The 26,587-nt window shown below is 42.8% G+C and overlaps 1 protein-coding gene across 3 annotated transcripts in view; it reads left to right on the top strand.

The window, feature by feature from the left end:
- Nucleotides 1-26,587, top strand: part of SCAPER (S-phase cyclin A associated protein in the ER) — a 194,148-nt gene that overhangs the window by 35,550 nt on the left and 132,011 nt on the right. For all 3 annotated transcript variants that reach the window (XM_083460692.1, XM_083460691.1, XM_083460693.1), the window contains 9 exons: nt 4,131-4,247; nt 5,680-5,840; nt 12,200-12,462; nt 13,399-13,629; nt 14,709-14,879; nt 16,553-16,628; nt 17,498-17,615; nt 19,162-19,273; nt 21,818-21,958. In XM_083460692.1, the coding sequence (XP_083316818.1) occupies nt 4,131-4,247; nt 5,680-5,840; nt 12,200-12,462; nt 13,399-13,629; nt 14,709-14,879; nt 16,553-16,628; nt 17,498-17,615; nt 19,162-19,273; nt 21,818-21,958 (1,390 nt within the window). The remainder of the gene's footprint in view (nt 1-4,130; nt 4,248-5,679; nt 5,841-12,199; nt 12,463-13,398; nt 13,630-14,708; nt 14,880-16,552; nt 16,629-17,497; nt 17,616-19,161; nt 19,274-21,817; nt 21,959-26,587) is intronic.

Genomic DNA, 26,587 nt, shown 5'->3' with positions numbered 1-26,587 from the left:
TTCCAGCAGGGTTCAGTTTTAAAGGAGTTTTTTTCATTCATTCATTCATTCAAATTGATGCTATGCCTTGTGTGTGTTTGATTTATATGCTTCTAAAGTTTTAATTAACCATTTGTCTCCTGGCTCAACCAAGGGGATTCAATTAGTTCATGGAGGATAGTTCTGTCAATTGCCTCTGGCAACATTAGCTGAATGAAACATCCAGATTTCATAATCTTAAACCTCTGAATTCCAGCTGCTGGAGGGGCAAACAACAGGCATCTTCATTGCCTTCATCCTCTGATGATGAAGATGATGATGATAATAATAATAATAATAATTTATTTATACCCTGCCCATCTGGCTGAGTTTTCCCAGCCACTCTGGGTGGCTTCCAATCAAGTGTTAAAAACAATACAGCATTAAATATTAAAAACTTCCCTAAAGAGGGCTGCCTTCAGATGTCTTTTAAAGAGAAGATAGCTGCTTATTTCCTTCACATCTGAAGGGAGGGTGTTCCACAGGGCGGGCGCTACTACCGGGAAGGCCCTCTGTCTGGTTCCCTGTAACCTCACTTCTCGCAATGAGGGAACCGCCAGAAGGCCCTCGGCACTGGATTTCAGTGTCCGGGCTGAACGATAGGGGTGGAGACGCTCCTTTACAGGACCGAGGCCGTTTAGGGCTTTAAAGGTCAGCACCAACACTTCGAATTGTGCTCGGAAACATACTGGGAGCCAATGTAGGTCTTTCAAGACCGGTGTTATATGGTCTCGGCGGCCGCTCCCAGTCACCAGTCTAGCTGCCGCATTCTGGATTAGTTGTAGTTTCCGGGTCACCTTCAAAGGTAGCCCCACGTAGAGCGCATTGCAGTAGTCCAAGTGGGAGATAACCAGAGCATGCACCACTCTGGCGAGACAGTCCGCAGGCACGTAGGGTCTCAGCCTGCATACCAGGTGGAGCTGGTAGGCAGCCGCCCTGGACACAGAATTAACCTGTGCCTCCATGGACAGCTGTGAGTCCAAAATGACTCCCAGGCTGTGCACCTGGTCCTTCAGGGGCACAGTTACCCCATTCAGGACCAGGGAGTCCCCCACACCCACCCGCCCCCTGTCCCCCAAAAACAGTACTTCTGTCTTGTCAGGATTCAACCTCAATCTGTTAGCCACCATCTATCCTCCAACCGCCTCCAGGCACTCACACAGGACCTTCACCGCCTTCACTGGTTCTGATTTAAAGGAGAGGTAGAGCTGGGTGTCATCTGCATACTGATGAACACCCAGCCCAAACCCCCTGATGATCTCTCCCAGCGGCTTCATATAGATATTAAAAAGCATGGGGGAGAGGACAGAACCCTGAGGCACCCCACAAGTGAGAGCCCAGGGGTCTGAACACTCATCCCCCAACACCACTTTCTGGACACGACTCAGGAGAAAGGAGCGGAACCACTGTATAACAGTGCTCCCAGCCCCTCTAGACGGTCCAGAAGGATGTTATGGTCGATGGTGTCAAAGGCCACTGAGAGATCCAGCAGAACCAGGAAACAGCTCTCAGATACCTTTGTCCCTAGCCCGCCGGAGATCATCGACCTGCGTGACCAAGGCAGTTTCAGTCCCATGGTGAGGCCTGGAAGGGATCCAAATGGTCCACATCCTCCAGGCGTGCTTGGAGTTGTTCAGCAACCACCCGCTCAATCACCTTGCCCAAGAATGGAAAATTTGAGACTGGGCGATAGTTGGCCATCGTGGTTGCATCTAAAGATGGTTTTTTTAAAGAAGCGGTTTAATGACTGCCTCTTTCAGCGGGTCTGGGAAGGCTCCCTCGCAGAGGGAGGCATTCACCACCCCACGGAGCCCATCGCCCTGCCCTTCCGGGCTTGCTTTTATTAGCCAGGATGGACAAGGATCAAGAAGACAGGTAGTTGGTTTCACTCGTCCAAGCAGCTTGTCCACATCCTCGGAGGTAACAGATTGAAATTGATCCCATATAACATGACTAGACAATACTCTAGCACTCTCCCGCCCCGGCCCTGCTCCCACGGTAGAGTCTACCTCCTTCCGAATCTGAGCGACTTTATCTGCAAAAAACTTTGCAAAAGCATTGCAGGAGATCTTGGGGTCGCTACCCGGCCCCGATGACGAAGGTGGTTCTGATAGATTACGAACCACCTGAAAGAGTCTCCTGCTGCTGTTTTCCGCAGAGGCAATAGAAGCGGCGAAGAAAGTCCTCTTCGCTGTTGCCATTGCCACTTGGTAGGCTCGACTTTGAGCTCTAACCCGTGTATGATTCAGAGTGAGTTTTCCGCCTCCAGCGCTCTAGCCGTCTCAGCGATTGTTTCATCCCCCTCAGCTCCGGGGAAAACCTCGGGGCTGTCCGGGCTCCATGCAATCGGAGAGGGCACTTCGGAGCCAGACAGTCAATAGCCCTGGTTAACTCCATATTCCAGCGGGTCACCAGGGAATCAGCTGAAAGGCCATCAATATGGGATAAAACATCCCCTACCACTCCCTGGAAACCATCAACATGGGATAAAACATCCCCTACCACTCCCTGGAAACCATTTGGATCCATTAAGTGGCGGGGGTGGACCATCCAAATCGGTCCCCCCTCCCTGCAGAGGGGAAGGGTCGCGGAGAAGTCCAGTTGCACCAGGAAGTGATCTGACCATGGCACTTCTTTTGTTTCACTTTTACTTAATGTCAGATCACCAACATCCATAGAGGTGAACACCAGGTCTAAGGCATGTCCGCGGCTATGAGTTGGGCCAAGGGACAGCCCCATGGAGGCCATGTTTCCCATGAAGTCCCAAGCAGCCCCTTGTAAGGTTGTGTTGGCATGGATGTTAAAATCCCCTAGGACAACCAAGCTAGGTGTCTCCAGGAGAACATCTGCCATGACCTGAAGCAGCTCGGGCAGGGAATCCCTAGTGCAGCGGGGAGGTCGGTACACCAAAAGGAATCCTGTACTGCCCCTATTGCCCAACTTCCAGAACATGCACTCAGAAAACTGGGTCTTCCCAACAGGACGCCTGGTGCAAACTAATGACTTCCTAAAAATCACTGCAACCCCCCCCCCTCCCCGCCCACATGACCTGGGTTGCTGTGCGTAAGAGAAACCTGGTGGACAAGCAGCGGCAAGGACAGGCCCATCTGCTTCATCCAACCAGGTCTCTGTCACACATGCCAGGTCAAATCCTCCATCCACAATCAGGTCGTGGATGGCAGTGGTCTTATGAATCATTGACCTGGCATTGCACAGCAGCACCTTCAGGTCATGTGGGTTTCCCCTGCTTATTCCTTCTGGTCAAGACCAGACTTCGGAGGCAGGGATAGTCCTCAGACAATGACTAAACCTACCTCCTCGGTAATGAGATGGTCTGGTCTTAGTGTAGCTCCTCCTGAGATTGGGTGTCCTGGTGCTTCTGCCCCTGTGGAACCTGCCCCAGCCATTCTGTTGGCTGAGACCCACTCCCAGGCAGCCCTGACCCTTTCCCCTTAAAAGCAAAATGCAAACTTTACAATGGCCTAACAAAATAGTAAAAGCAGAACAAAGCCAAAAACAACTATACTAAAATATAACTAATCCCCACTCCACTCAACATTTATCCAACCCCAAACAAAAATAAAATAAAAATACGTAAATAAAAACCATCATTCACAGTGGTGCAACAAAGTAAAAACGCTTTAAAAACATTTTAAAATATGTAAAAGCATTTCCGACATTTGCTGCAGCAGTAGCAGCAGCACCAGTGTCCTGAGGCCTCGCTGGAGCCTCTTAAAGCTGTGGCGGTGGTGAGTGTGGGCCCCGCCCCCTAGGCCCGGTGGAGGGAGCGGCCTTCCCCCACACTCACGATGGGCTTTCCCACAAGCGCCTGGCTTTTACTGCTCTAAGCAAGAGTGTGGATTAGACAGACCGAATCATAGAATAGAAAGGGCCCACGAGGCTCATCTAGCCCACCCCTGAACTCTCCATATGTGGCAATTATCAGGGATAAACTCATGCACCAAGGAGGGTGTCTGAGAGCCCTTCCCTAGATGCAGTCTGCAGGCCTTGCATTGTGCACTTTTACAGCATCCAACATTGTGGCTTTAGCTGCAAACAAGTAGGAATACCAGTGCCTAGTTTTTACTTAGTATTCCACGTTGAACTTGCAGGCCTACTTCACTGGCATGGGAAGTAAAGAAGATGTCTCCAGGACGCCATGTGATTCCAAGCCCATCAACTGACAGAATAAGTGTAACATCAAACGCTCGAAGAAGTCTGAACTTTGGGTATGGAAACTGAAACACTTTCCTATTTCAAGAGTGAAAACAGAGATGTTTTGAAAAGATCTGTTCATTGGCATAGATTTCTCACTGTAGCTTTTATTACTAAACTTAACTTGCATCAGTTTTCTATTTTTCTCTTCCTGCTTAGCTACTATGTTCCAATCATTGTTGGGCTGTTTGTGTGTGTCCCCCCCCCCCCATTATGGAATGATTGTTGTTGTTGTAGTTGTTGCTCCGCAAACCTTACAGTTCCTCTGAGCATTCTCTCAGCTTTCACCATATGTGTTTGCTATGAGAGGGAATGATTAAAATTAAAAATAAATATCACAGTCTTCATGCACACCTAAACTCATGCTAGAGCCTTTGGGGATGCAAGTTCCAAATGTGAAATTTGCTCCAGTGTAAGAAATAGAGGAAGTTTGCCTCTCTTTGCTGTCATTTTGCTGTGGAGAACTAGATGGAAAAGTAGTTCATGGAAAGAGGCAACACGAGTGAAAGTTAGCATACATACTTTTGTCAAAGCTCAACATTTTTTTTTGCCATGTTTCTAGACCATTTCCCACAAACGTATTCTATATGGTTCTATGTGGATCCCACTTTGATAAAATCAACCTATTTGGGTAGAATAGTCATGTGACTGCATCTTTATATGTTCAGGTTTTAAATTAAGATAGATAAGAATCTTTATTTGCGTCAGCCATCGGCCATAGCAATAAAACAACAATACGACACACAAAGAATAAAACTAAAAAGTCAATTATATAAAATACATTTTAGGGGACGACAAAATAATAATAGCAAAACATAACGATAATAATAGTAAAATCCTAGGAGAGGAATCTGGGCGACGACGCTAATGTCACTCAGGTAGCAGCTCTCAATCTCATTGCTCTCTCGACAAATTTGGCAACCTTCTCTGTTGTCGAGCCGTTCTGGTCGGCCAGGAGTGAGAACAGCTTGGCTTCGCAAGAGTGGCCCGGGATGGCAGACAGGAGCGGCGCGATGGTCTCGTCCCTGAGATCTTTATATAGGGAGCAAGACAAGAGGACGTGTGACACAGTCTCCACGCAGCCAGCTCCACAGGGGCAAAGCCGGTTCTCAAATGAAGTTCCTTGATATCTACCCTCAAGAACAGCCGAGGGTAACATATTTAGTCTGGCCAGTGTAAAGGCCCGTCTGAGTTTTGGAATGGTTAAGGTAGACAAATAAGGTGCCCGAAAATCAAAGTGGGAGGGGGGCAGATAAGCAACAGGTTTTAAATTAGTGGTGTTGAGTAGTGCAATCACGGTTAATTTTTGTGCTTTGGATAATTAATGATTAGGTTGAGCCAATAGAAACCATGAGGAACTGAAAAAGTGAGAGACGAAGAATACATGGAAGGTATCAATCTGTCCTTAATGAAAATGCTGGATGTGTGACTTTTTTCTTTGCTTAGGACACCATCTGCAACAGTGACTTCTAATCGTCTGGCTCCAGTGGGTGTAAGTTGGGCAGACAAAGTGAAAGCAAACCATATAGCAACGGTTACCAGTTCAGAGATGGCAACAGCACAAAAATGCATACCAACACCAGTGCAGAAATCTTCACGGAGAAATGGCAAGTGTCTATAAGTGACCTGATTAGTAATGTACCTTATGGTCATGTGCATACATTTATATGCATGTGCACTTGAGGCAGAGGTGCATCCATAGCAAGATGTGACTTCTTAGGTATTTAACTTCTAGAGCAGTGGTCTCCAAACTTTTCACCCTCATGAACCACTTGATAGTTGCAGATAGTCTTGGTGGACCATTTAATGATTTTCCTGCCAGACATAGCAATTGCAATGCATTGTGCTAGATTCTCTATGATTCTTAATTGTATTTTTATTGCTGCTTTTATTTCTTTCATTGTATTAGCATTTTGAAGTTGGAAATGTTAAAATTGTGGTTGAATAATTGTTGTAATATATATAAATGAGAAAAAATATATATTTCATAGAATTCAAATAGTAATACATTAAAGAAGCATTAAAATTACAATTCAAAAACTATGAATATTTAATTTGAGCATGCCACAGACAGTCCTCGCACCACATTTTGGGAACCCCTGTTCTAGAGATACTATGGAAGCTGACAAACTTGGAGAAATGACAGCTTTAGAAACTCATGCTAACAAGTGCTGTTAAGTGCTATTTTCATATTTATTTTATGCTGCTCCATAATGGCTTTAGGCAGTTTGTGTGTTATTTAAGTCCAGCCTTCCCCCACCCTGAAGCCTTCCAGGTGTTTTGCACTTCAGCTCTCATTAGCCCCAACATGAAATCACAGATTGGTGAAGACTGCTTTAGTATTGATGATTTTTATTATTAGTTTAGTTTGTATTTATCAATTTTGTTTTGGGTTAATTGGGCAGTGTAGACAAAGATCATACATAAACTAGACACTGTCCAAATACAAAAATGGAAATAGTGATTTATCAGGGACAGGTACAAGAAAATACAAGGCTGGCCCTGTAAGAAGCAAGAGTTGGAGCTGCATTGCTCAGTGTTTGTGCCAAGAGTTACTGTTTATGTTTATCCATTAAAAACTAAGCATTTCTTTTGTTTGGACAAGTTAAAAAGATATAGCTTAGTAATCCGCCTGACTATTTCAGAGGGGTAGGCTTGTTAGTTTGTTTTTGCTGTAAGCGTCTTAAAAGACTCACAGATTTATTGTGGCCTGAACGCTGGTGCATGCAATTTTGTGCCACAATAAATCTGTTCATTTTTAAGGTGCCACAAGCTTCCTTGCTCTTTTCATTGCTGACTACTAACCTAAATATAAAGAATTAGAAGAAGAGTATTAAGGGTTTTTTTCTTACGTAATTAAAAAGTACTGGATTTGTTCCCCCTTTGTTTTAAAATTCTCATAGACTCTTTATACATCATCATGGGCATCAGGGACCACTATTAAAAAAAACCCCCAAAAAGTGTTGAGTTTCACAAGTTTAGACAAGTGACCCCACAAGAGCAGCGTTTGGCTAATATTTTCAAGAAAAAGCCGATAGGTAGACCATGTGCCTGTAGAGAGACAAGTTTAAAAGAGATAATGGATAACATGTTGTTTGAGTACAGGTGGAATCCTATCTAGCTGTAGTTTCTCTTGCTTTAAAAGTTTCTCTGGATTTTGTACTGAGAGCCTGGAGTTCCATAACAGGTTAATTCCTTATTTGTGTTCTATTAGTGATCTAATAATTCAATATCTACTCAGTAGTAATTCTGTTGATATTAATATGAACACTCTACATACAGGGTGGAAAACGTGGTTCTCTGGGTGCTATTGGATAAAAAATAAAAACCTAGCACCATTCATTTAAAAAAGTCATTCATTTAAGTAATCTTAAAAGTACTACTTAAATTTTAACAACAGTGAACCAAATATTGATTGAGTGATTTATTCATTATATGTCTATGCCGCTTTTCATTCAAATGAATCACAAAGCAGCTTACAAACAATAAATAATAACAAGCTAGAACATGGGTTTTGAGATTTGAACATCACCACCTATTGGCTGGGATCAGAAGCCATGGGGTAGTGTTTGCACATGCATCCAGGCAGCTCGTTCCTTAGCTCACACTCCTCTCTGAGGAGGGACTTCATTAATCAGGAAGCAGGGCACAGGAGTCACACTGGACCTCAGAAAACCCTCACATGAACAGAAGGCAGCAGCTTAGGATTTAGGAGCAATATAGAATTCACTGAGATATAGACTGTTTGGAACCAACTCATTTTGAGAACCTGTGTATTTAACTCTTATTGAATTAGGGGTCCTGTCCTTGTGTGGACCTGTTCCCGATCCATAATAGGACTTGTCCTCTTATTCCTCTCTATTCCTTGACTCCTAAGCTTACTCGGGAATCTTTGTAGAAAGACTTTTGAAAGTCCAAGGAAACCTCTGTCTGATGCTTGTTGACACTCAAAGAACTCTACTAAGGTAGTGAGAGAGCACTTGCCCTAGGTGGTCAAGTTGGTTGAGAGCTATTTGTTCTACCTCCAACTCCTATTTGTTCTACCTCCAACTCCTATTTGTTCTACCTCCAACTCCTACCTCTACCTCCAACTCCTATTAGAGTGGACTATTAGAGTGCAGGAAATGAGCCTGTTTCCCTTTGGCAATTACCAGTGACGTTTGCTGGCTGCTGGTAAGGTTGTGATTCTTTGTAGCCCTGAAACAGGTCCTTTAGATCAGGGTAGCCAATTTTGTGTCCTCCAGATGTTTGTTTTTTTAATTTTTTTTTAATTGATTTTAATTCATTTTGTAACACAACACATTCACATCAAAGAAAGAAGAAAGAAGAAAAAACAAAACTAAATAAATACAAATTAAATATATATATATATACTCCTGACAGAAGGTAACAACAAATTGATTACATTAACTACATAACACACAACACTTACTGACTTCCCTTCATCTCGGTTTCGGAATGTGTTACAGAAATTTCCTATCTGCAGTTTCTTTTCCTAAAAACATTTTTTTTACATCACAAGTGTTATATCACGCCTACTGTGATTTTAAGTTTTTTTGTTTTTTCTTAACCTCTGTTTCCATGTATGCCATAAATTTATTCCTCCAGATGTTAAACTCCACCTGTCCTCAGTAGTCAGGGCTGTGGAGAGTGAGTCCACAATATCTGGTGAGCACCATGCTGGCTGTCTTTGTTCTAGTAAAAGATTTCAATGAGTGTGAGCTAACTAATGGTAGAGGACAACATTCAGTGTGACAGATCTCTTTGAAAGAGATGTTTTAATATCAGGAACCGACAGCTTACCATAGTGCAAAGGGGCCCTTTTCTCACTAGTCTTGTTAATAGGGTTGCAGGACAGTTCTCCCAGATGCAGTGATGTTGGAGGCATAACGCCTAAGTGGCTTTGGGAGGTGGGGTGGTGGGGGCTTACAATAACAGATGGTTTGTCACTTCAGTGTAATACAAGAAGAAGCTGGGAGTGGGAAGCTCAGATGTGACTAGAGAATTGTCAGAATACCCCAATGAATTATTCATTGACAAAACTGGGCATGTAACACAATCCAGATTGTGATACTCAGTGTGGGCTTGCCCATAAAGTGCCCCACACTTAACTAAAACAAAAACCTTCTCCTTTCTAGTTTCACTTTGTGGTCTTAGTATGGACACTCCCATCCAACCTCAAAGTGTGTGTCTGGTATTAAGGGCACCAACTGCACACCCTGTCCAGTCATGTAATGCAAAGCACCATTTTTAAAAGGCATATTTCCTATTTATGCTGCCCTCCAAATGTTGTGAACTGCAGTTCCCATCAGCCCTGACCATTGACCATGCTCACTGCAGATGACGGGTGTTGCAATCCAAGAATGCCTGGAGGGCACTGGGTTGTTTTTTAATCTGAGAACTGCATTGTAAACTCGAAATGATCGCTATGTTCCAGGCTGGTTTCTCTCATCCATCTGTTTAGCCGCTGTGATAAGAGGGTGCTAGATGGGCCATTGGCTTTACTTGAAGTACCATCATGTAAGTGTACGTAGCCCTGGATCAAGATGGATCTTGGGTGCCTTCCTTGAGGGGTGTGATTGTTTGCTCCAGTGACAACTGTGCTTGGCTTGGCAGTGGAGGGAGGCCCTCTGGGGTGGAATTGGAGGAGGGAAGCAGACCTTCTGCCTCGCTGTCCCTTGGGTCTCCTCTCTCTCTCTGCCGCTTGACGGACTGTGCCTCGTGGTGGTTCAACAGCCTACTCCTCTCTGTCTTCTTGGTGTTCCGTCCCTCTCTCTGAAGCGGAGCCTGGACCATGACACAGCTCCATCTTCATCAGGATAGAGTCCAGAGGGGCCCTGGTTCCATCTTTCCCGATAGCCTCCGTTTTTAGAAGGCTACCCTGGACATGATTTGGTTAAAAAGAGGGTGGGAAGTCAGGGCTTGGGGTTGTCACTAAAGGCAGCTCCTTTATCCCCTCAATTTGGTGACTGCTCTTTACTACGTCTCTTAATTCCTCCTTAAGGCGAATCTTTTCCACTTTGCCCCTTCCCATCTGCCCCCATGTTTGAGCAGCTTGCTACAGATAATATTTCTTCTCGGTGCTTTTTGACTTGACTTTGCATCTCTTTGTGGTCATGAGGAGCCTTGAGAAAACTTAGCGTACAGTAATGATTATATAAGTCAAACTCTATATGTTATAATAGCCTTTGGTTGCAAATCGGGATGACAATCTTTTTATCAGTTTCCTGTGTGTGATTTGTTATTCTGCCTGAATAGCTATTCTTTATAGATCCTTCTCATTTCTTATTGAAATGCTTCTTTAAAACCTTTTAGATATAAAAGTAGCATTAACAAATATTCATAATTAACATCTTGCTTTCTTTAGGTACTAAATTTTGATTCGAATTTGTCTCCTGTGACCATTTTTCTTTTATTGTTTTTATAATTTATAACTTTTATATTTTATAACTATTGTTTTTATATTTTATAACTTTTATAATGTTTGTGTTGGCAGTATCCTTGCCTAATGGATGAGTTCCAGTTTTTAAACAGCATTTCTTTTCAAATAGTGCTTTATAGTCTTTAAAGTCCCCTCCACCCCAGGTCACACAAACCATGCTCGTCCTAAAGAGTAAAATTCCCCTGGAGATAAAGATTTGTTTGTAATCTGAGTAGAGTAAAACCCATGTTACTTTACACTCCAGTATTGTTTTCTTTTAAATTTAATTTAAGCCAGTTTCTGTTGGTGCATTTAGAATTGCTAAATCATTTCCTCTCTTTAATGTCCAGTGCTCAGAATCACACGTTGCCTCCTATTAAGTTAGACCATGGGCCAAATCCAGCCCAAGCCTGTCTACCTCAGGGTAGCCAACGTGGTGCCCCCCACATGCTGCTGGACTCCTATCAGCTCCAGCCAGAGTGGCCAACGGTCAGGTGTGATGGGAGTGATGCACCACTCTGGAAGGAGATCTCCAGTGTCTCTGGCATGGAAAGATCTTGCCCAGCTCTGCTGCCTGGTGCTGGGGACTGAGCTCAGGGCGTCCTCTGCCACTTCGGTGAGGCCCTTCTTACATATCGGACACCGTTGGCTCTAATCCATGCAAACTTAGCCTGTAAAAGTTCTTTTAGTCTTTAAGATGCCACAGGCCTCTCTCTGTTGCTTTTTAAAATTCATAGTGCCTGTGCAAATGTAAGTGCTCTGTGGCTCCACTTGCAGAATCAGAGCAGGAGAGTCAACTAGCTAAGGTATTTGATATGCACATCCCTTTGCCAGAAAACGTCCACCTGACAGGAATATTTGAGGAATTAGTTCTTTGTGAATTTCAATATGAGTGGACCTAATCAATGCCACCCCCACCCCTGGACTAATGCACAGATTGGAACATATTTTTGTTTTATTTATATACTATAAATATTCTATACTTACCTTCATCTGAGGATTACAGGGTGGTTTATAATATAAAAACACAAAAAAGCACAGCACAGTAACAAACCATAACAGTAACAGTAAAAGGCCACAGGACTATTTAATTAGCCATAGCTATTCTTTGGATTTTGCAATGCAATTTTCAGCTCAAAAATATCAAAATGCATATTATAAGATAAGATATATTATAAGTATATGTGTTTTAGAAAAATTGAAATATCGGCTTTTCTGCAGTTTTTATTTTAATTTTTTTGGAATTATGAGGAAGTGGAACAGAATTGATTTAGGCATAAAGACTCAGGAGGTTGTGGACTCTCCTTCCTTGGTGGTTTTTAAGCAGAGTTTGGCTGGCCATCTGTCCTGGATGCTTTAGTTAAGATTCCTGCATTGCATGGGTTGGCCGAGATGACCTTGGGGGTCCCTAAACCCCCCACAATTCTGTGATTCCATGACACAGACTAACCTGCTCGTCCCTCACTCCTGATTTCTGTGCGCTCAGATATTTGTACTCAATCTTGCTTTTGATTTCTTGCTTTCCTTTTTAATGGTGCCATGTAGAGCAGAGGGACGCTGAAGGATGGGAAACAGTCCATCGTGGAAGACCTGTGAGATCCAAGTCTTCTGCTTTGGCCACAAAACCAACTTCGTGTACAGAGTTATCACGCTTCAAGGATGACAGCGACAAAGAAAATGTCGCTCTTCGACCACCAGAGAATAAGCAGAAGGCCTTGCTAAATGAAGAGAGTCCACCTAAAACTGTAGAGCCTGCCCCCAAAGATTCTTGCTGTCTGTCTGAGCACCCCCTTGCTGAAAGGACTCAGGTACATGCAGTTCAGGGGAACTGTTTTCAAAAGAATGTTGGGAGCTAACTGTTGCAAGTAAAATGATTAAGCATTAGGTACTTGCTATAAAAAGAAAATTAATGCTGGAGATTAATAAACTAATGTGTTAGGACTGGTCGTTGTCCTCTTCAGATCACCACACAAACGCTTCTTGTTCTTTTGTAACTTTTTATTGCGTATTAAGAAACAATCTTATAAACGGTTCTTATCTTTAACTATTATTCCTCAGAGTCACTTATTTCAGATACCTTCTGAGTTCTGCTTCTGAACTGAACCCTTGCCTTTCCTGGGAACAGCCGGTCCCTCCCTCTTGTTCCTCTTGCTCTCTTCTCTTCGATTCACTGCTCTCCTCCCCCCTTGGGGAAAACTTTCTCCCTCTAGGAAACTGGAAACTTCTAACTCTAACTCTTCCCTGACATAATGTTCCTTGAAAGATCACCATCCCCAACAGCTTTTAGAAAATTCAGCACAGTGGTACCTCTGGTTGCGAACAGGATCTGTTCTGGAGCCCCATTTGCAACCTGAACGGAACGCAACCCATGTCTGTGCACGTGCGGGTCATGATTCGCCGCTTCTGCGCATGCGTGTGACGTTGTTTTGCGCGTCTGTGCATGCGTGAGTGGCGAAACCAGAAATAACCCTTTCCGGTACTTCTGGGTCGCCGCAGGACGCAACCTGAAAAGACGTAACCTGCAGCGTTCGCAACATGAGGTATGACTGTATTTGTAAAAAAACAAAAAACCTTGATTTTAATTATTACAAGTGTGTAAAGTATTTGAAGCTATGCTAAGCAATGAACTCTTACGCAGAGTAGAAATGACAAAATCCCTTAAGCAGAATTTGCTCTTGGTCAAATGTATGGGTGCAGTTGTGTTTGGAAGCTCAGTATCGATTTCTGTCTATCTTGCATATTAGTTCACAGCCCGTGTCCTTGAGGACATCAAGATCTCTGAGAAGAGCAACAGTTTGCCAGGTAGTTCTCTACTTCCATCTTCTGAAGTGCCTGTGGTTCTCTTAGAGGCTGAACATGCTTCAAAAAGTCTTCAGGTGGAAGAAATAATCTCTACTGATTCCAGGACTGATGGAGGGAGTCAAACAGAAAAAAATAAGATTGAAAGAGAAATGGACCCTGCAGATATTTCAAATGTGAGCGCTTGCAGATGGGCAAGAGGATCTGTTCTAAAAACAAGTCCCCAAACTTAATGGCATGTAGTAAATAGTTACCACCTTCCCCTTCTTTAACACAGCTGTATTAGTCAAGTATGAGGGGATATAATGCAGTGATAAAGGAGATGCCTGGGAGGTCACAGGTTCAATCCCCTAGCGTCTCCAAGATGGTAGCAGAGCCATCAGTGCATCTGCAAGCTCCTAACGGCAATGTTTGTGGCACTTCTGATAGGGCCTGGGAGTGAAACTAGAGGAAAAGCTGTTTGGCTGGTTTTTAGCAGGTCCAGTGGTGGATCTTATCTCTTTGTTTTTAAGGACCAGAAGGGGTGCCAAATACAAATGCTGCCTACGTATAAATGTAGGAAAGCAGTTACTTACTCGAGTTACTTACTCCTAGCAGTTCAAAAGCATACCAGCGCAAGTAGATAAATAGGTGGGAAGGTAAATGGTGTTTCCCTGCGCTCTGGCACTTGGCATGGTATTCTGTGCGCCAGAAGCGGTTTAGTCCTGCTAGCCACATGACCTGGAACAGCTGCTGTGGACAAACGCTGGCTCCCTCGGCCGGAAAGCAGAGATGAGCGCCCCAGCCCATAGTCAAATTTGACTGAACTTAACCATTCAGGGGTCCTTTACCTTCTCCAGTTATATACAGTGGTACCTACCTACTCCAGTTATATACAGTGGTACCTCGGGTTACGTACTTAATTCGTTCCGGAGGTCCGTTCTTAACATGAAACTGTTCTTAACTTTGAGGTACCACTTTAGCTAATGGGGCCTCCCGCTGCCATGCGATTTCTGTTCTCACCCTGAAGGAAAGTTCTTAACCCGAGGTACTATTTCTGGGTTAGCGGAGTCTGTAACCTGAAGCGTATGTAACCCAAGGTACCACTGTACCACCTCTGAGGGAAAGGGAGGAATGGAAAGTCAGATAGTTGGATATATGAATGATGGGGGTCAAATACCATCAGGTTGACACTTGGAATGGGAGAACCATTTACATAGCAGTGAAGTATTTTCAGGCTTCCAGCTGAACTCTGATTTTGGTTTTGCATCTTTAGTCCATGGCTGAAGTTCTTGCTAAAAAAGAGGAGCTAGCAGATCGCCTGGAAAAGGCCAACGAAGAGGCTATTGCAAGTGCCATTGCAGAAGAAGAACAGTTAACCAGAGAAATTGAAGCCGAGGAGAACAATTACATAAACATTGAAACAGACAATGACAGTGACTTTTCCGTGAGTCTTCTGCATGTGTTGAAATAATTTATAGTGGATCAGGTTAATATTCCTGAAACAGGCTAGAATTTGAAAATAGTTTTACATATTTGTATAGTTTTCACTGTAGCAAAGTAACTGTCTGATGTGCCAGGGAGGCTAAAAAAAGTAACACAGGTTCTAGCATGACTGGAATTAGTTTCCAGGCTCGGTTGAAGGCTCTGTTCTTCATCATCGTTGTTGTTGTTGTTGTTGTTGTTTGTTGTTGTTGTTGTTATCATATTTGCATATAAGGTACTTGTTTTTTGAAGTCAAGAAAAGGAAAAAAGAAATAAACATAATATCACTATAGCAATTGTTAACAATTAACAATTTCAATTTTTAAGCTACTGAGTTTTTATCACTGAGGTTTTTATCACAGTTTTTATCACTGAGATCCAATTTTCATTATACTTGTCCATGCAAAGTCAAGTTTATAAGCCATCCACTCATAGGTGGCAAGTGTAAACAGATCTTCAATCCATTGAATAAATGGATCCCTATATTTATCTTTCCAGTGTAAATGCAACAATATCAGTCTTTTGGCCATAGTAAGGGCACGGAGAATCCATTTCCATTGTCCAGTTGTCAGAATATAATCCTCTGAAATTTTTAGCTTTTTCCATACAGTGACATTTTATATAATCCATTGCTTTACCCCAAAACTTAGTAAGTATAGGACATTGTAAAAATACATGTTTTAAAGAAAGCACCTTTCTTGACCTTAAAAGCCCTATATGACTCAGGAATGCCACTTCCCATAGAGACCTGCCTGAGTACTGTACTTCAGTTGTCTTCTGAAGCCAGGATGCCCAATCCAAAAAGCTAATGCCGTCAGCTACTGCTGTTGGCCTGAGAAGATGTTGTATCATTTGTGTGTGTTTATATTTTAAATTGTAAATGCCTTAGGTGCCTTAATAATAATAATAATAATAATAATAATAATAATAATAATAATAATTTTTTATTTATACCCCGCCCTCCCCAGCCAAGGCCGGGCTCAGAGCGGCTTACAAGCAATAATAAAAACAAGATGAATGATTACAACTTAAAAACAAAAATAAAATACAACATATAATAGAAAAGGTGTTCAAAAATGCAGTGAATGATAAATAATCTCTAGACTTCTGGAGGTGCTGAACTTCTGCTCCCATCATCCCTGACATGCGCTGTGCCTGCTGGGGTTGATGAGAGTTGGCATCCGGCAACATCTGGAGGGCCACGAGTTAGCCACTCTTGCTTTAAGCTATGGTTAATGAGAACAAGCCAGGATCAAATCATACTTTCAGATCCTGCTTTGTTCTCAAACCATAGTTTTAAAAACCTTCAGTTTCCAAGTTTGGTCCTAAAAGAACTGAGGTTAGGTTAAAATGGAAAGCTATACCTTACAGGTGTGAAAGGAGGGCAGGAAGAATGTGTAAGGCCCAATCTGCTTTTTCTCACAGATTATGTCTGAAGTGGGCCATAATAGCGGCAACAGCTGCCTTTTGTGTTGGTCTGCTATTTTAAAGGAGACTGGAAGAAAGATGCTCTTGAACATTTGATTTATTTTTGCATTTATATATAGTTTGCATGGAATGATGAGTGTAAGAAAGGTTTCTTTTCCAAATAGAAAGTATGGTTTCTGTTTTCTGTTTTGCACTATGGAATTTTAGGCTGGCATGGGCAGTGGAAGCACATCTTTCTGTGGAATTTCCATGGACTGGAATGATGTCCTGGCAGACTATGAAGGTAAACTTCCTTGTCCAGAAATGTGAATTAACAATATCAGAGTGCATGTCTTAAGGCTTTCATTCTGTCACCCGCCCCTTTATTCCCCTTGTGAGAGTGATAACCATCACCAAAGTTTGGTGTACCGTGCAAATATTATCAGGCAAGAGGTTTTGATATTAATGCAATTGTTTAATTTTTTAAAAAAACCTACAGAATAATAAAAGGGAACATTTTCACTATATTATTGTTCCAGAATTCTCTCTTTGGTCATTTCCATTCTGATTACATTCCAGAATGGAACAAATTCTGTACATGCACCATTCCTTTGATTTGTTTTTAAAACTCTATTGTATTTTTGATAACAAAGGCCAAGTTTGAACATCACATTAAACCATGGTTTGCCACAAACATATCAGTTGCAGCTTCCCACTAGCATCCAAGAGAAACAAACCACAAGCCCTGGCTTAGCATTATGTCCAAATCAAGGGTTTTGGTTTTTTCACTCCAGATAAACTACAGTCTGTAGCCAAGATTTGTTCTTAGCTTACAGAACATGGTTTGTTTGAGTGAAACAAACCTCAGACCTTGGTTCAGACATAAGCCAGGGATCATGATTAGTTTCTCCTGTGCATCAGAGGGGAGCAGCAGCATCCAAGGTCATTTGGTTCATGGTACACCATTAATTGCGATTTACTGTGATGCGTGAACAAAACCAAAGTCACCAATGTTACGGCACAAATGCTACAACAGTCAACAATTTCTGAATGTGCTCGTTGAGAGTGACATGGCCAATTGGGAGTAGGATCATGTACCAGAGTCAATATTGAGGATATTTTGCTTCCCATATGCTAGCTTTTACTTTAAAAAGGGATCCTGCTTTTGTGCAGCTCGTGAATCATGGCGTCAAAATAACACTTGGGGCGACATTGTAGAAGAAGAACCAGCTCGTCCACCCGGCCACGGAATACACATGCATGAGAAACTCTCCTCACCATCACGCAAGAGGTCTTTAATGTTTTTAAACTTTTGGCATAGAATAAGCTCAACAGGATCAAATTCCATAGTTGAATTACCAGTACAGTGGTACCTCAGGTTACAGACGCTTCAGGTTACAGACTCAGCTAACCCAGAAATAGTACCTTGGGTTAAGAACTTTGCTTCAGGATGAGAACAGAAATCACGGCGTGGCAGCAGCGGGAGGCCCCATTAGCTAAAGTGGTGCTTCAGGTTAAGAACAGACCTCCAGAACTAATTAAGTTCTTAACCTGAGGTACCACTGTATATATTAATTATTAGAGCATAAGAAGCTGCCTTTACGAAGTCATACTATTTATTTGTCCATCTAACCCAGCCTTCCCTATTCTGACTGGCAGTGTTTCTTCTGGGTCTCGGGCAGAGGAGCTGCTCAGAGTGCTTCTGCCACCACCAGAGAAGCCCACCAAATTTATCTTGTCTTTATCATTTCTTTTTAACTCCCAACATAATGAGCTAACTTGGCCATTGAGGCAAACTCCCATGTTATCTCTTCACTAATTGCTTCAGACCCCGTATGTGATAGCCGTTCCTTACGGTCCATTCTCACTAAACCATGGTGCTGCTTTCCTAGAAAAAGAGGTGCCAGAACTGAACACGAACACCTCCCTTGTTCTCTTAGAATGGCAATGGTGCCCATCTGAGAGAGGCCAGAACTGAGTTCCAGTGAGTTCTGGCTGGGGAAAAAAGCCCATCTAAATCATATGTATAGTTGAACAGAAAGAATACTAGGTCCAATGGTTGTTGTTGTTGTTGTTTAGTCGGTTAGTCGTGTCCGACTCTTCGTGACCCCATGGACCCGAGCCTGCCAGGAACTTAAGGTCCAATGGTACCTTAGAGCTTAACATATTTGAGAGTTGAATCTTGATTACCATATTTTTCCATCCTTAAGACGCCCCTATGTATAAAACGCCCCCCTATTTTGGGGTACTCATATTTAAGAAAATGGGGGGAGATGGCCCCGTTTATAAGACGCCTCCTAAATTTTGACATTATTTTTAAGGGGAAAAACCTAGTCTTATACACGGAAAAATACGGTAATTTCCAGAGGGTTTATGCCACTTCACATTCCCACCCTGAACATCAGCCCTGCTGTTGCTTGACCATGTGGTAAATCACTTCAGTTGTGATCCCAAAGGGCCTGCATGGGACACATGCAGCAGGGCTTTTCTGTCCGCTGTCCGCCCCCTCCAAATATATTTTCGAGGGTCAAAGAAAGCCCTTCCATGTGCTTCCATGGTGTATAGAAAGTTTTGAGGTTTGTTTCAATGATAATTCTTGCTAAATTGATGGACTCAACTAAGTTCAATTCATTGATTTAAATGGGCCTACTCTGAGTAGCATTTACTTGGGTATAAGCCATAGCTTAAACTATTCCAAAATTATGTTCAGTGCCTGAACTAGATATTTGTGAGGGATTTCTTCAATTGTTGCCCGGTAACAAAAGTTTCAGGTTTCCCCACATACCTTTGTTTTGATTCATTGTCCCATTAGCCTTTTCAAATATTTATTTCAAAAGGACAATAGCAGAATCTAAAAAGAAACATGAAGAAAAGCAGATGAAAGCTCAACAGCTGAGAGAGAAACTGCGTGAGGAGAAAACGCTAAAGCTTCAGAAATTAATGGAACGGGTAAGTTTGATGTAGTTTAGCTTTTCATGCTCCATTGTGACTCATAATCATACCTTTTGTTAGATCTTTGGGCCACACTCATGCCTTTGGGAACAACTGGTCAATGCACATTCAGAAGAGCATTCTCCAAAAATATGCTGGTTGGATTTCAAAGGTCCATGTGTAGTGGTTGACACGGCAGCTGGGGATTTCAGAAGCCCTTTGTCACTTTAACCCCATATATTCCCTGAAAAGATTTTCCTGAGTTGCTGGGGACCCTCAGGGAACAGTGTGTGATGAGGATGGGAATCCTTGACTTCCCTTCTATGTGGATGTGATTATGGTCTGCTCATGTGCAATGTACTAGGGTGGGTGTCTCTCTGAATAGGAGCTCAGTGTATTGTTCCAGTCCTTTCAGCTTGAAGGTGTTCTGAATACAGTGGGCGGAATCCAGTTTGTCCTCCTAGGGCTCTTGCCTTGCTGAATCAGACCAATGCCTTAAATAGTGCAGCATTCTGTTCTCACAGATGTCTGTGAGAAGCTAGGCAGAACCTGAGGGTAACAGCCCCTCCCTCCTTGTGATTCCCCGTAATTGGTATTCAGAAGCATACTGAATATTTCAGTAGTACAGTGGTGCCTTGGTTCTCAGACTTAATCCATTCCAGAAGTCCAAAACCAAAGCATTCCAAAACCAAGGAACACTTTCCCATGGAAAGTAATGCAAAATGGATTAATCCGTTCCAGACTTTTGAAGACAACTCCTAAAACAGCAATTTAACATGAATTTTACTATCTAACGAGACTACTGATCCATAAAATGAAAGCAATAAACTATGTACTATAAAATAAATAAGACAGTATAGTAGATGATAAAAATTTTAAAAAATTCTTACCTGCACTGATGATAGTCATTGTTTGAATGGGGGGGGGTTATATCCATTTCTGCAGTCACACAATCAATCAGTAGCTGAACTGGGTTCCACACAGTCACAAAAACAAATTAACCGAAAAAGCCTCAAAAACAAAAATGCAAAATAAATAGCAAAAACAAAAGCACCAAACTTAATCCGTTCCGGAAGTCCATTTGACTTCTGAAATGTTCAAAAACCGAAGTGCAGGTTCTGATTGGTGCTGGTGCCCCGGAAACGGTAGCTGACAGCCACATTGGATGTTCCGCTTCCGAAAAACATTCGAAAACCGGAACACTTCCAGATTTTCAGCGTTTGAGAACCAAGGTCACTGTACAGAACACTGTACTTTGTAGACCCCAAACCCGCATGCTTCCTTCCCCTCTTGGGAGCTCTGATTCTCTCCCTAACTTCCTGGTTTGTACTAGCCATGATTTGCCCTCATGTCCAAATTAGGCAAACTATGTTTTGTGCAAACTAGGAAGGGGAGAATTGGAGCACACAACAGAAAGAGAGGAGGTAATAGACAAACCTGAGGCTAGTTTTCTACCCCCTGTAATATGATTTAGAGGAGTATTTTAATGGACCTGTTAGTGAGGCATTTTTATTCTTTAGAAACAACTCCATCTTCAATGTCTGTTTCTGTTCTTCCAACCCTCCTTAAAGCATTTAGACTATAAATTACTCAGATACTTAAGCAATGACATCCTGTAAAATTATATTTTCCTGATCTTTATCTGTCTTATGCAAATATTTCCCCTAGCATGGGATTGATGCTGGTAAATATTACCTGAGGTTTCAAGGTTCATTTGCTTCTCTTACATTAAGTGAAGTGAGAGCTTTTGTCATGCTGTGTATTGCATTATGTTAGACCTTTTAAAATGTTGACATGCATTAAACTTGGAATGATTGCCAACTCATGAAATATGAGATTTATGACATCTTTCCTTAACTCCATATTCCTCATGGTTGGTGCCATAAATGCTAACCTTGATTGAAAGACTTCACAATATCTTCACTATTCAGTTTTGAGTTAGGCTGACATTGCTCCAAGATTACTCTAAGCAGTATTTCTAATGGCACTTAAATGGTTATATTTATTGAATTGTTGGCAGAAAAGTGGAATAAAAATATCCTGAGAATTTAACACAATATAGACCTATAGTAAACCATAAATCATGATTTACTGTGCTTAATCAAATCTTGTCTACTTCATTGCTGCTGACTCATGTAGGGAGGAAATAAGCCATGATCCTGACTTAGCATTATGTCCAAACCTGAGATTCTGGGTTTCTTCCTTCTCAGTAAATTATATTCTGTAGCCTAAGCTTCTTTTTGGCTTACTAATCATGGTTTCAATCCTCAGTTTGAATGTACTGCTAAGCCAGGGATATAGGAAACAAACAGCCCAGAATGACTCATTCACAGTATAGAACCATAGAACCCAAAGGTCCTCTAGTCCAGCCCCCTCCCCTGTAATGCATGACAGGTGGCCACCCACCCCTGCTTTGAAACCTCTAATAAAACCATTAACGATGATTTACTGTGATGTGTGAACTGAGTCATTGTGTGTATGTTGTTAATGTAGTCAAAAGTTGCAGAATGAAAGATATCAAGGGATCTGTTGCTTTACTTACTATTTGCCAACTTTATGTAGGAAAAAGATGTGCGAAAGTGGAAGGAAGAATTGCTAGATCAGAGGCGGAGGATGATGGAGGAAAAATTACTCCATGCTGAATTTAAGCGTGAAGTGCAGTTGCAAGCAATAGTGAAAAAAGCACAAGAGGAAGAAGCCAAGGTGAGCCTCATGAATTTGGGGAAGCTTTTGGGCAGCTCCTGTTCATTTCAGTGGCTCTTGCACAGGAGAGAACTTCATTCTGGTTTCTGCTCAATATTTATATTTCTCTTAAGATTGTGAATGGCCTGGTGGAAGAGATAATATCAGACCTTTTGAATGGTGTATCCAACTATGTCCTACTCAGACAAACCCATTGAAATTAATGGCATAGCTAACTTAGGTCCATTCATTTCAGTGGGTCTATTCTGAGGAGGACTTAGTTTTCTTTAAACCTGTTTCTGTCTCTCAGTTCCAGAACATCCGCTGTCCATGTGGGAGCCCTTAAACCAGGGCTGGGGAATCTGAGACCCCGCTGAAGTTCTTGCATGCCGACTCCTGTTAACCCAGACCAATTGCCATGCTGGCTGGGACTGCTGGGCGGTGTGGTCCAACAGCCTCAGAAGAGTCACAGATTCCCCAGCCCTGCCTTAGGCATTGTAATTAGCACGGAGATAAAACAGGGATAAAACAGGACTCTTCCTCCCCTCCCTTGCCTCGGTTTCTTGTGGGCTGATGCTCATCCATTGGTCTGTTGCTAACTTCACCACTTGTTTTATTGCATATTTTTCTTGTTAATCATCTTGAGCATTTCCATAGAAAGTTCAAGGACAATTAAATACCAAAGGTTCCCTTCCTCTGATGGAAGGAGTAGTTCTGTTGGAGCAGCAGAATGTTTGGATGCAGCCCAACGGTTACTTGGTTTGCTTGGCTAGTAACTGCAAATTGATGCTGTGTCGTGGCAGATGGACAGTTAGGAAGCATTGTAATTGTATAAACCAATGTTTCCCAAAGTGGGCAATACCGCCCCCTGGGGGTGCTGCAACGATCCAGGGGGGCAGTAGTAGCCTTGGGTGCAATGAATAAAAATTAGGAGGCAATGGAGGCATAAAGAAAGAAGAGAAGAGAAGAAAAATTTGAAAAACTGTTTGTACACATTTCGTCTGTTCTGTAAAGATACTTACTGCCAGGTCGGGTGCCGTTGTGAGACCTTTGGCTTCTTCTGTTAGCGTAACAGCTGTTTCCATCTCTTAGTTGAGAATGGAATTCTAACTGGATTTACCTTCATCCTTGCTGCATTAAGCCCGTGTGACTTCTGTAATCAAATTAACTAAATAATGTAATGTAATTCTCAACTAAACAGATGTGTGAAAAGTGTTGCATATGCTAAGCTGCGCAATATCTGTTGTCCCTTTGCTCTTGAAGATCAAGATTAATTGGGTCAGAATTACTAGTTGAGAGGAAGTAGAGGAAGAAAGCTAGGACTTCTGCTGCCACCTCTTTTGTCTCTTAAATTCCCATTGATGGCTGCTCACTGAGCTGCAAAATCCATTCTGTAAATGTGGTCCTCTCAGTAAACAAAGCAGAAAACCTGTCTTTTGTTTCTTCATTTAGTATCCCTGTAGACAAAGGTCTCTCATATACGTGCGTGCGTGCATGCGTGCACACACAGTAAAAGAGATGCAATGGTGCTGTGATGTTTTTACTGCAGTAATTTTATAACAATAATATTTTTTTTATTTCTACCCCGCCCTTCCCGGTTCAGGAAACCAGGCTGAGGGCGGCTAACAACAAATTTAAAACACTTAATTGATGCGCCAAAAAAAAGCATAAAATATGGTATAAAGCATAAATAACCATAAAATCAAAAATCAATTTAGGGGGGAAATCCATCCAATAAACATTAGATAATCACCAGGGCTAGCTGGCTAAATTAGTCCCACTTGGGCCAGCGAGGAGACCAGGGGAGAACCAGCTGTGGGATCCCAGAGCAGGCAATCTTCACAAAAAGGGAAGGGGGAGGGAAGGAAGTGGAACAAAAGATCGGGCCAGGTTCAAATTGAAAGCCAGGCGGAATAGTTCTGTCTTACAGGCCCTGCGGAAGGAGGTTAAATCCTGCAGGGCCCTGGTCTCATGGGGCAGAGCATTCCACCAGGTTGGAGCCATCACTGAGAAGGCCCTGGCCCTGGTGGAGGATAATCTAATTTCCTTAGGGCCCAGGACCTCTAAACTATGATTATTCATGGACCTTAAGGTCCTCCGCGGGGCATACCAGGAGAGGCGGTCCCGTAAGTACGAGGGCCCTAAGCCACGAAGGGCTTTAAAGGTCAAAACCAGCGCCTTAAACCTGACCCAATACTCCACCGGGAGCCAGTGCAACTTGTAAAGCACTGGGTGAATATGCTCCCATGGCAGGGACCTCTTGAGGAGCCTCGCTGCAGCATTCTGCACCCGCAGAATCTGGTCTCTGGGAAACCAGGAAGCAGGATCCGAGCACAAGAGCCCTCTCCCCTCCTGTGGTTTTTAGCAACTTGTATTCAGATATATTGCTGCTTCCTATTCAGAGAAGGCCTGTTGAAATTAAGGACATGGCTTATTTAGGTCCATTAATTTTTGATGGGTCTACTTTGGGCAGAATTTAGGTGGATGCACCTACTTTTGTGCAGTGATCCAGGTTTGGTTTAGGAATTTCTAAAGGAGGAGGGAGCCCTACTGAGGGAATCTCACCCAGTAAAAATAAGCTTGCTTTATGAGGACGACCACCGTGCCCATGTTGCCACAACAGAGCAGACAATATTGTGCTGCTTAACAAGCAAGCACAGCTTACCAGCAGTAGCATTTAAACTTCATGCAAGCGGAGCACAACTCATATGTCAGGGCACACTATATGGGGCTGTATCTCTCTGACGTCAGGGTGAACACAAGGAGGAAGTTTGCTTATTGGAAACTTATCAGGAAAGGGCACATAGCAGAAAAAGGACACCCTAGACTTTCCTCTTCATCCTGGAGAAGAGTGACTAGTGGGGTGCCACAGGGTTCTGTCTTGGGCCCGGTCTTATTCAACATCTTTATCAACGACTTGGATGATGGACTCAAGGGAATCCTGATCAAATTTGCAGATGACACCAAACTGGGAGGGGTGGCTAACACCCCAGAGGACAGGGTCACACTTCAAAACGACCTTGACAGATTAGAGAACTGGGCCAAAACAAACAAGATGAACTTTAACAGGGAGAAATGTAAAGTATTGCACTTGGGCAAAAAAAAATGAGAGGCACAAATACAAGATGGGTGACACCTGGCTTGAGAGCAGTACATGTGAAAAGGATCTAGGAGTCTTGGTTGACCACAAACTTGACATGAGCCAACAGTGTGACACGGCAGCTAAAAAAGCCAATGCAATTCTGGGCTGCATCAATAGGAGTATAGCATCTAGATCAAGGGAAGTAATAGTGCCACTGTATTCTGCTCTGGTCAGACCTCACCTGGAGTACTGTGTCCAGTTCTGGGCACCACAATTCAAGAAGGACACTGACAAACTGGAACGTGTCCAGAGGAGGGCAACCAAAATGGTCAAAGGCCTGGAAACGATGCCCTATGAGGGACGGCTAAGGGAGCTGGGCATGTTTAGCCTGGAGAAGAGGAGGTTAAGGGGTGATATGATAGCCATGTTCAAATATATAAAAGGATGTCACATAGAGGAGGGAGAAAGGTTGTTTTCTGCTGCTCCAGAGAAGCGGACACGGAGCAATGGATCCAAACTACAAGAAAGAAGATTCCACCTAAACATTGGGAAGAACTTCTTGACAGTAAGAGCTGTTCGACAGTGGGATTTGCTGCCAAGGAGTGTGGTGGAGTCTCCTCCTTTGGAGGTCTTTAAGCAGAGGCTTGACAACCATATGTCAGGAGTGCTCTGATGGTGTTTCCTGCTTGGCAGAGGGTTGGACTCGATGGCCCTTGTGGTCTCTTCCAACTCTATGATTCTATGATTCTAACACACATAGGAACTTCTGTATATAAACATCTTACAGCTTAAACCCACTTCAAAACTGACTCAGATAACTTGGCATTAGGAAAATGATGGCTTTCCTTATATTTGTAGAGCTGATCAGAACTCCTTGTAAGCAATTTAATTAATCTTTTGCTGTTGCTTGCCAAATTAGAGTCACATAACCCCATTATTCTCTTTGACTGTTCCAAGAGTTGGAGGCTTTCCCAGCTCACGCACCAGGCCTGTTCCCAAAGTTTAAAATATCTGAAATGGCCGCCAACACATCAGTTGAGGCTTCTGAAATTCTGAGTTAGATAAATTAGTCAGCAACATGGAAAGTGTTTATTTGAAAACATCAAACTTTTGCTAATAATGTTAAAGTCAGATTTGGAAACTGTGACCTTTTTTGCAGCACATATTGTAGTGCTTAACCATTTTCTTGGCTGGTTGGTTTTAATATGGCCCTTGCAAAGTCCAGAAAGTGAACTGGTAGTGTAAACTGGTTCAGTTGGGTTGGATGCAGATCATCAAATTACTGGTGGAATTTCTCAGGTGCTGATATCCTCAAAACCAGGGCTGTCTAACCTTTTTGGCCAGTGGGCACATTTGGAGTTTTGAGAAAGTGCAGTGGGCATCAGTCAGAAAATGGCTACTGTGGGGGCCTAGCATAAAACAAGATGACTGCCAGATCCAAGAGAGAAGAGTAGTTCTTTTGGGCAGGCTGATGATTAGTAAAGGATCCTAGGCAGCTAAGGAGCAGAGTGCTCTGTAGGGGAAGGGCCATAGGGTCTGGTAGAGCACATGCTTTGCATGCAAAAGGT

The sequence above is a fragment of the Podarcis liolepis genome, assembly GCF_965112155.1.
Source record: "Podarcis liolepis genome assembly, chromosome: 9".
NCBI classification, from domain to species: Eukaryota; Metazoa; Chordata; class Lepidosauria; order Squamata; family Lacertidae; genus Podarcis; species Podarcis liolepis.
The sequence above is the reverse complement of the archived record's forward strand: the minus strand, read 5'-3'. Positions and strand labels throughout refer to the sequence as shown.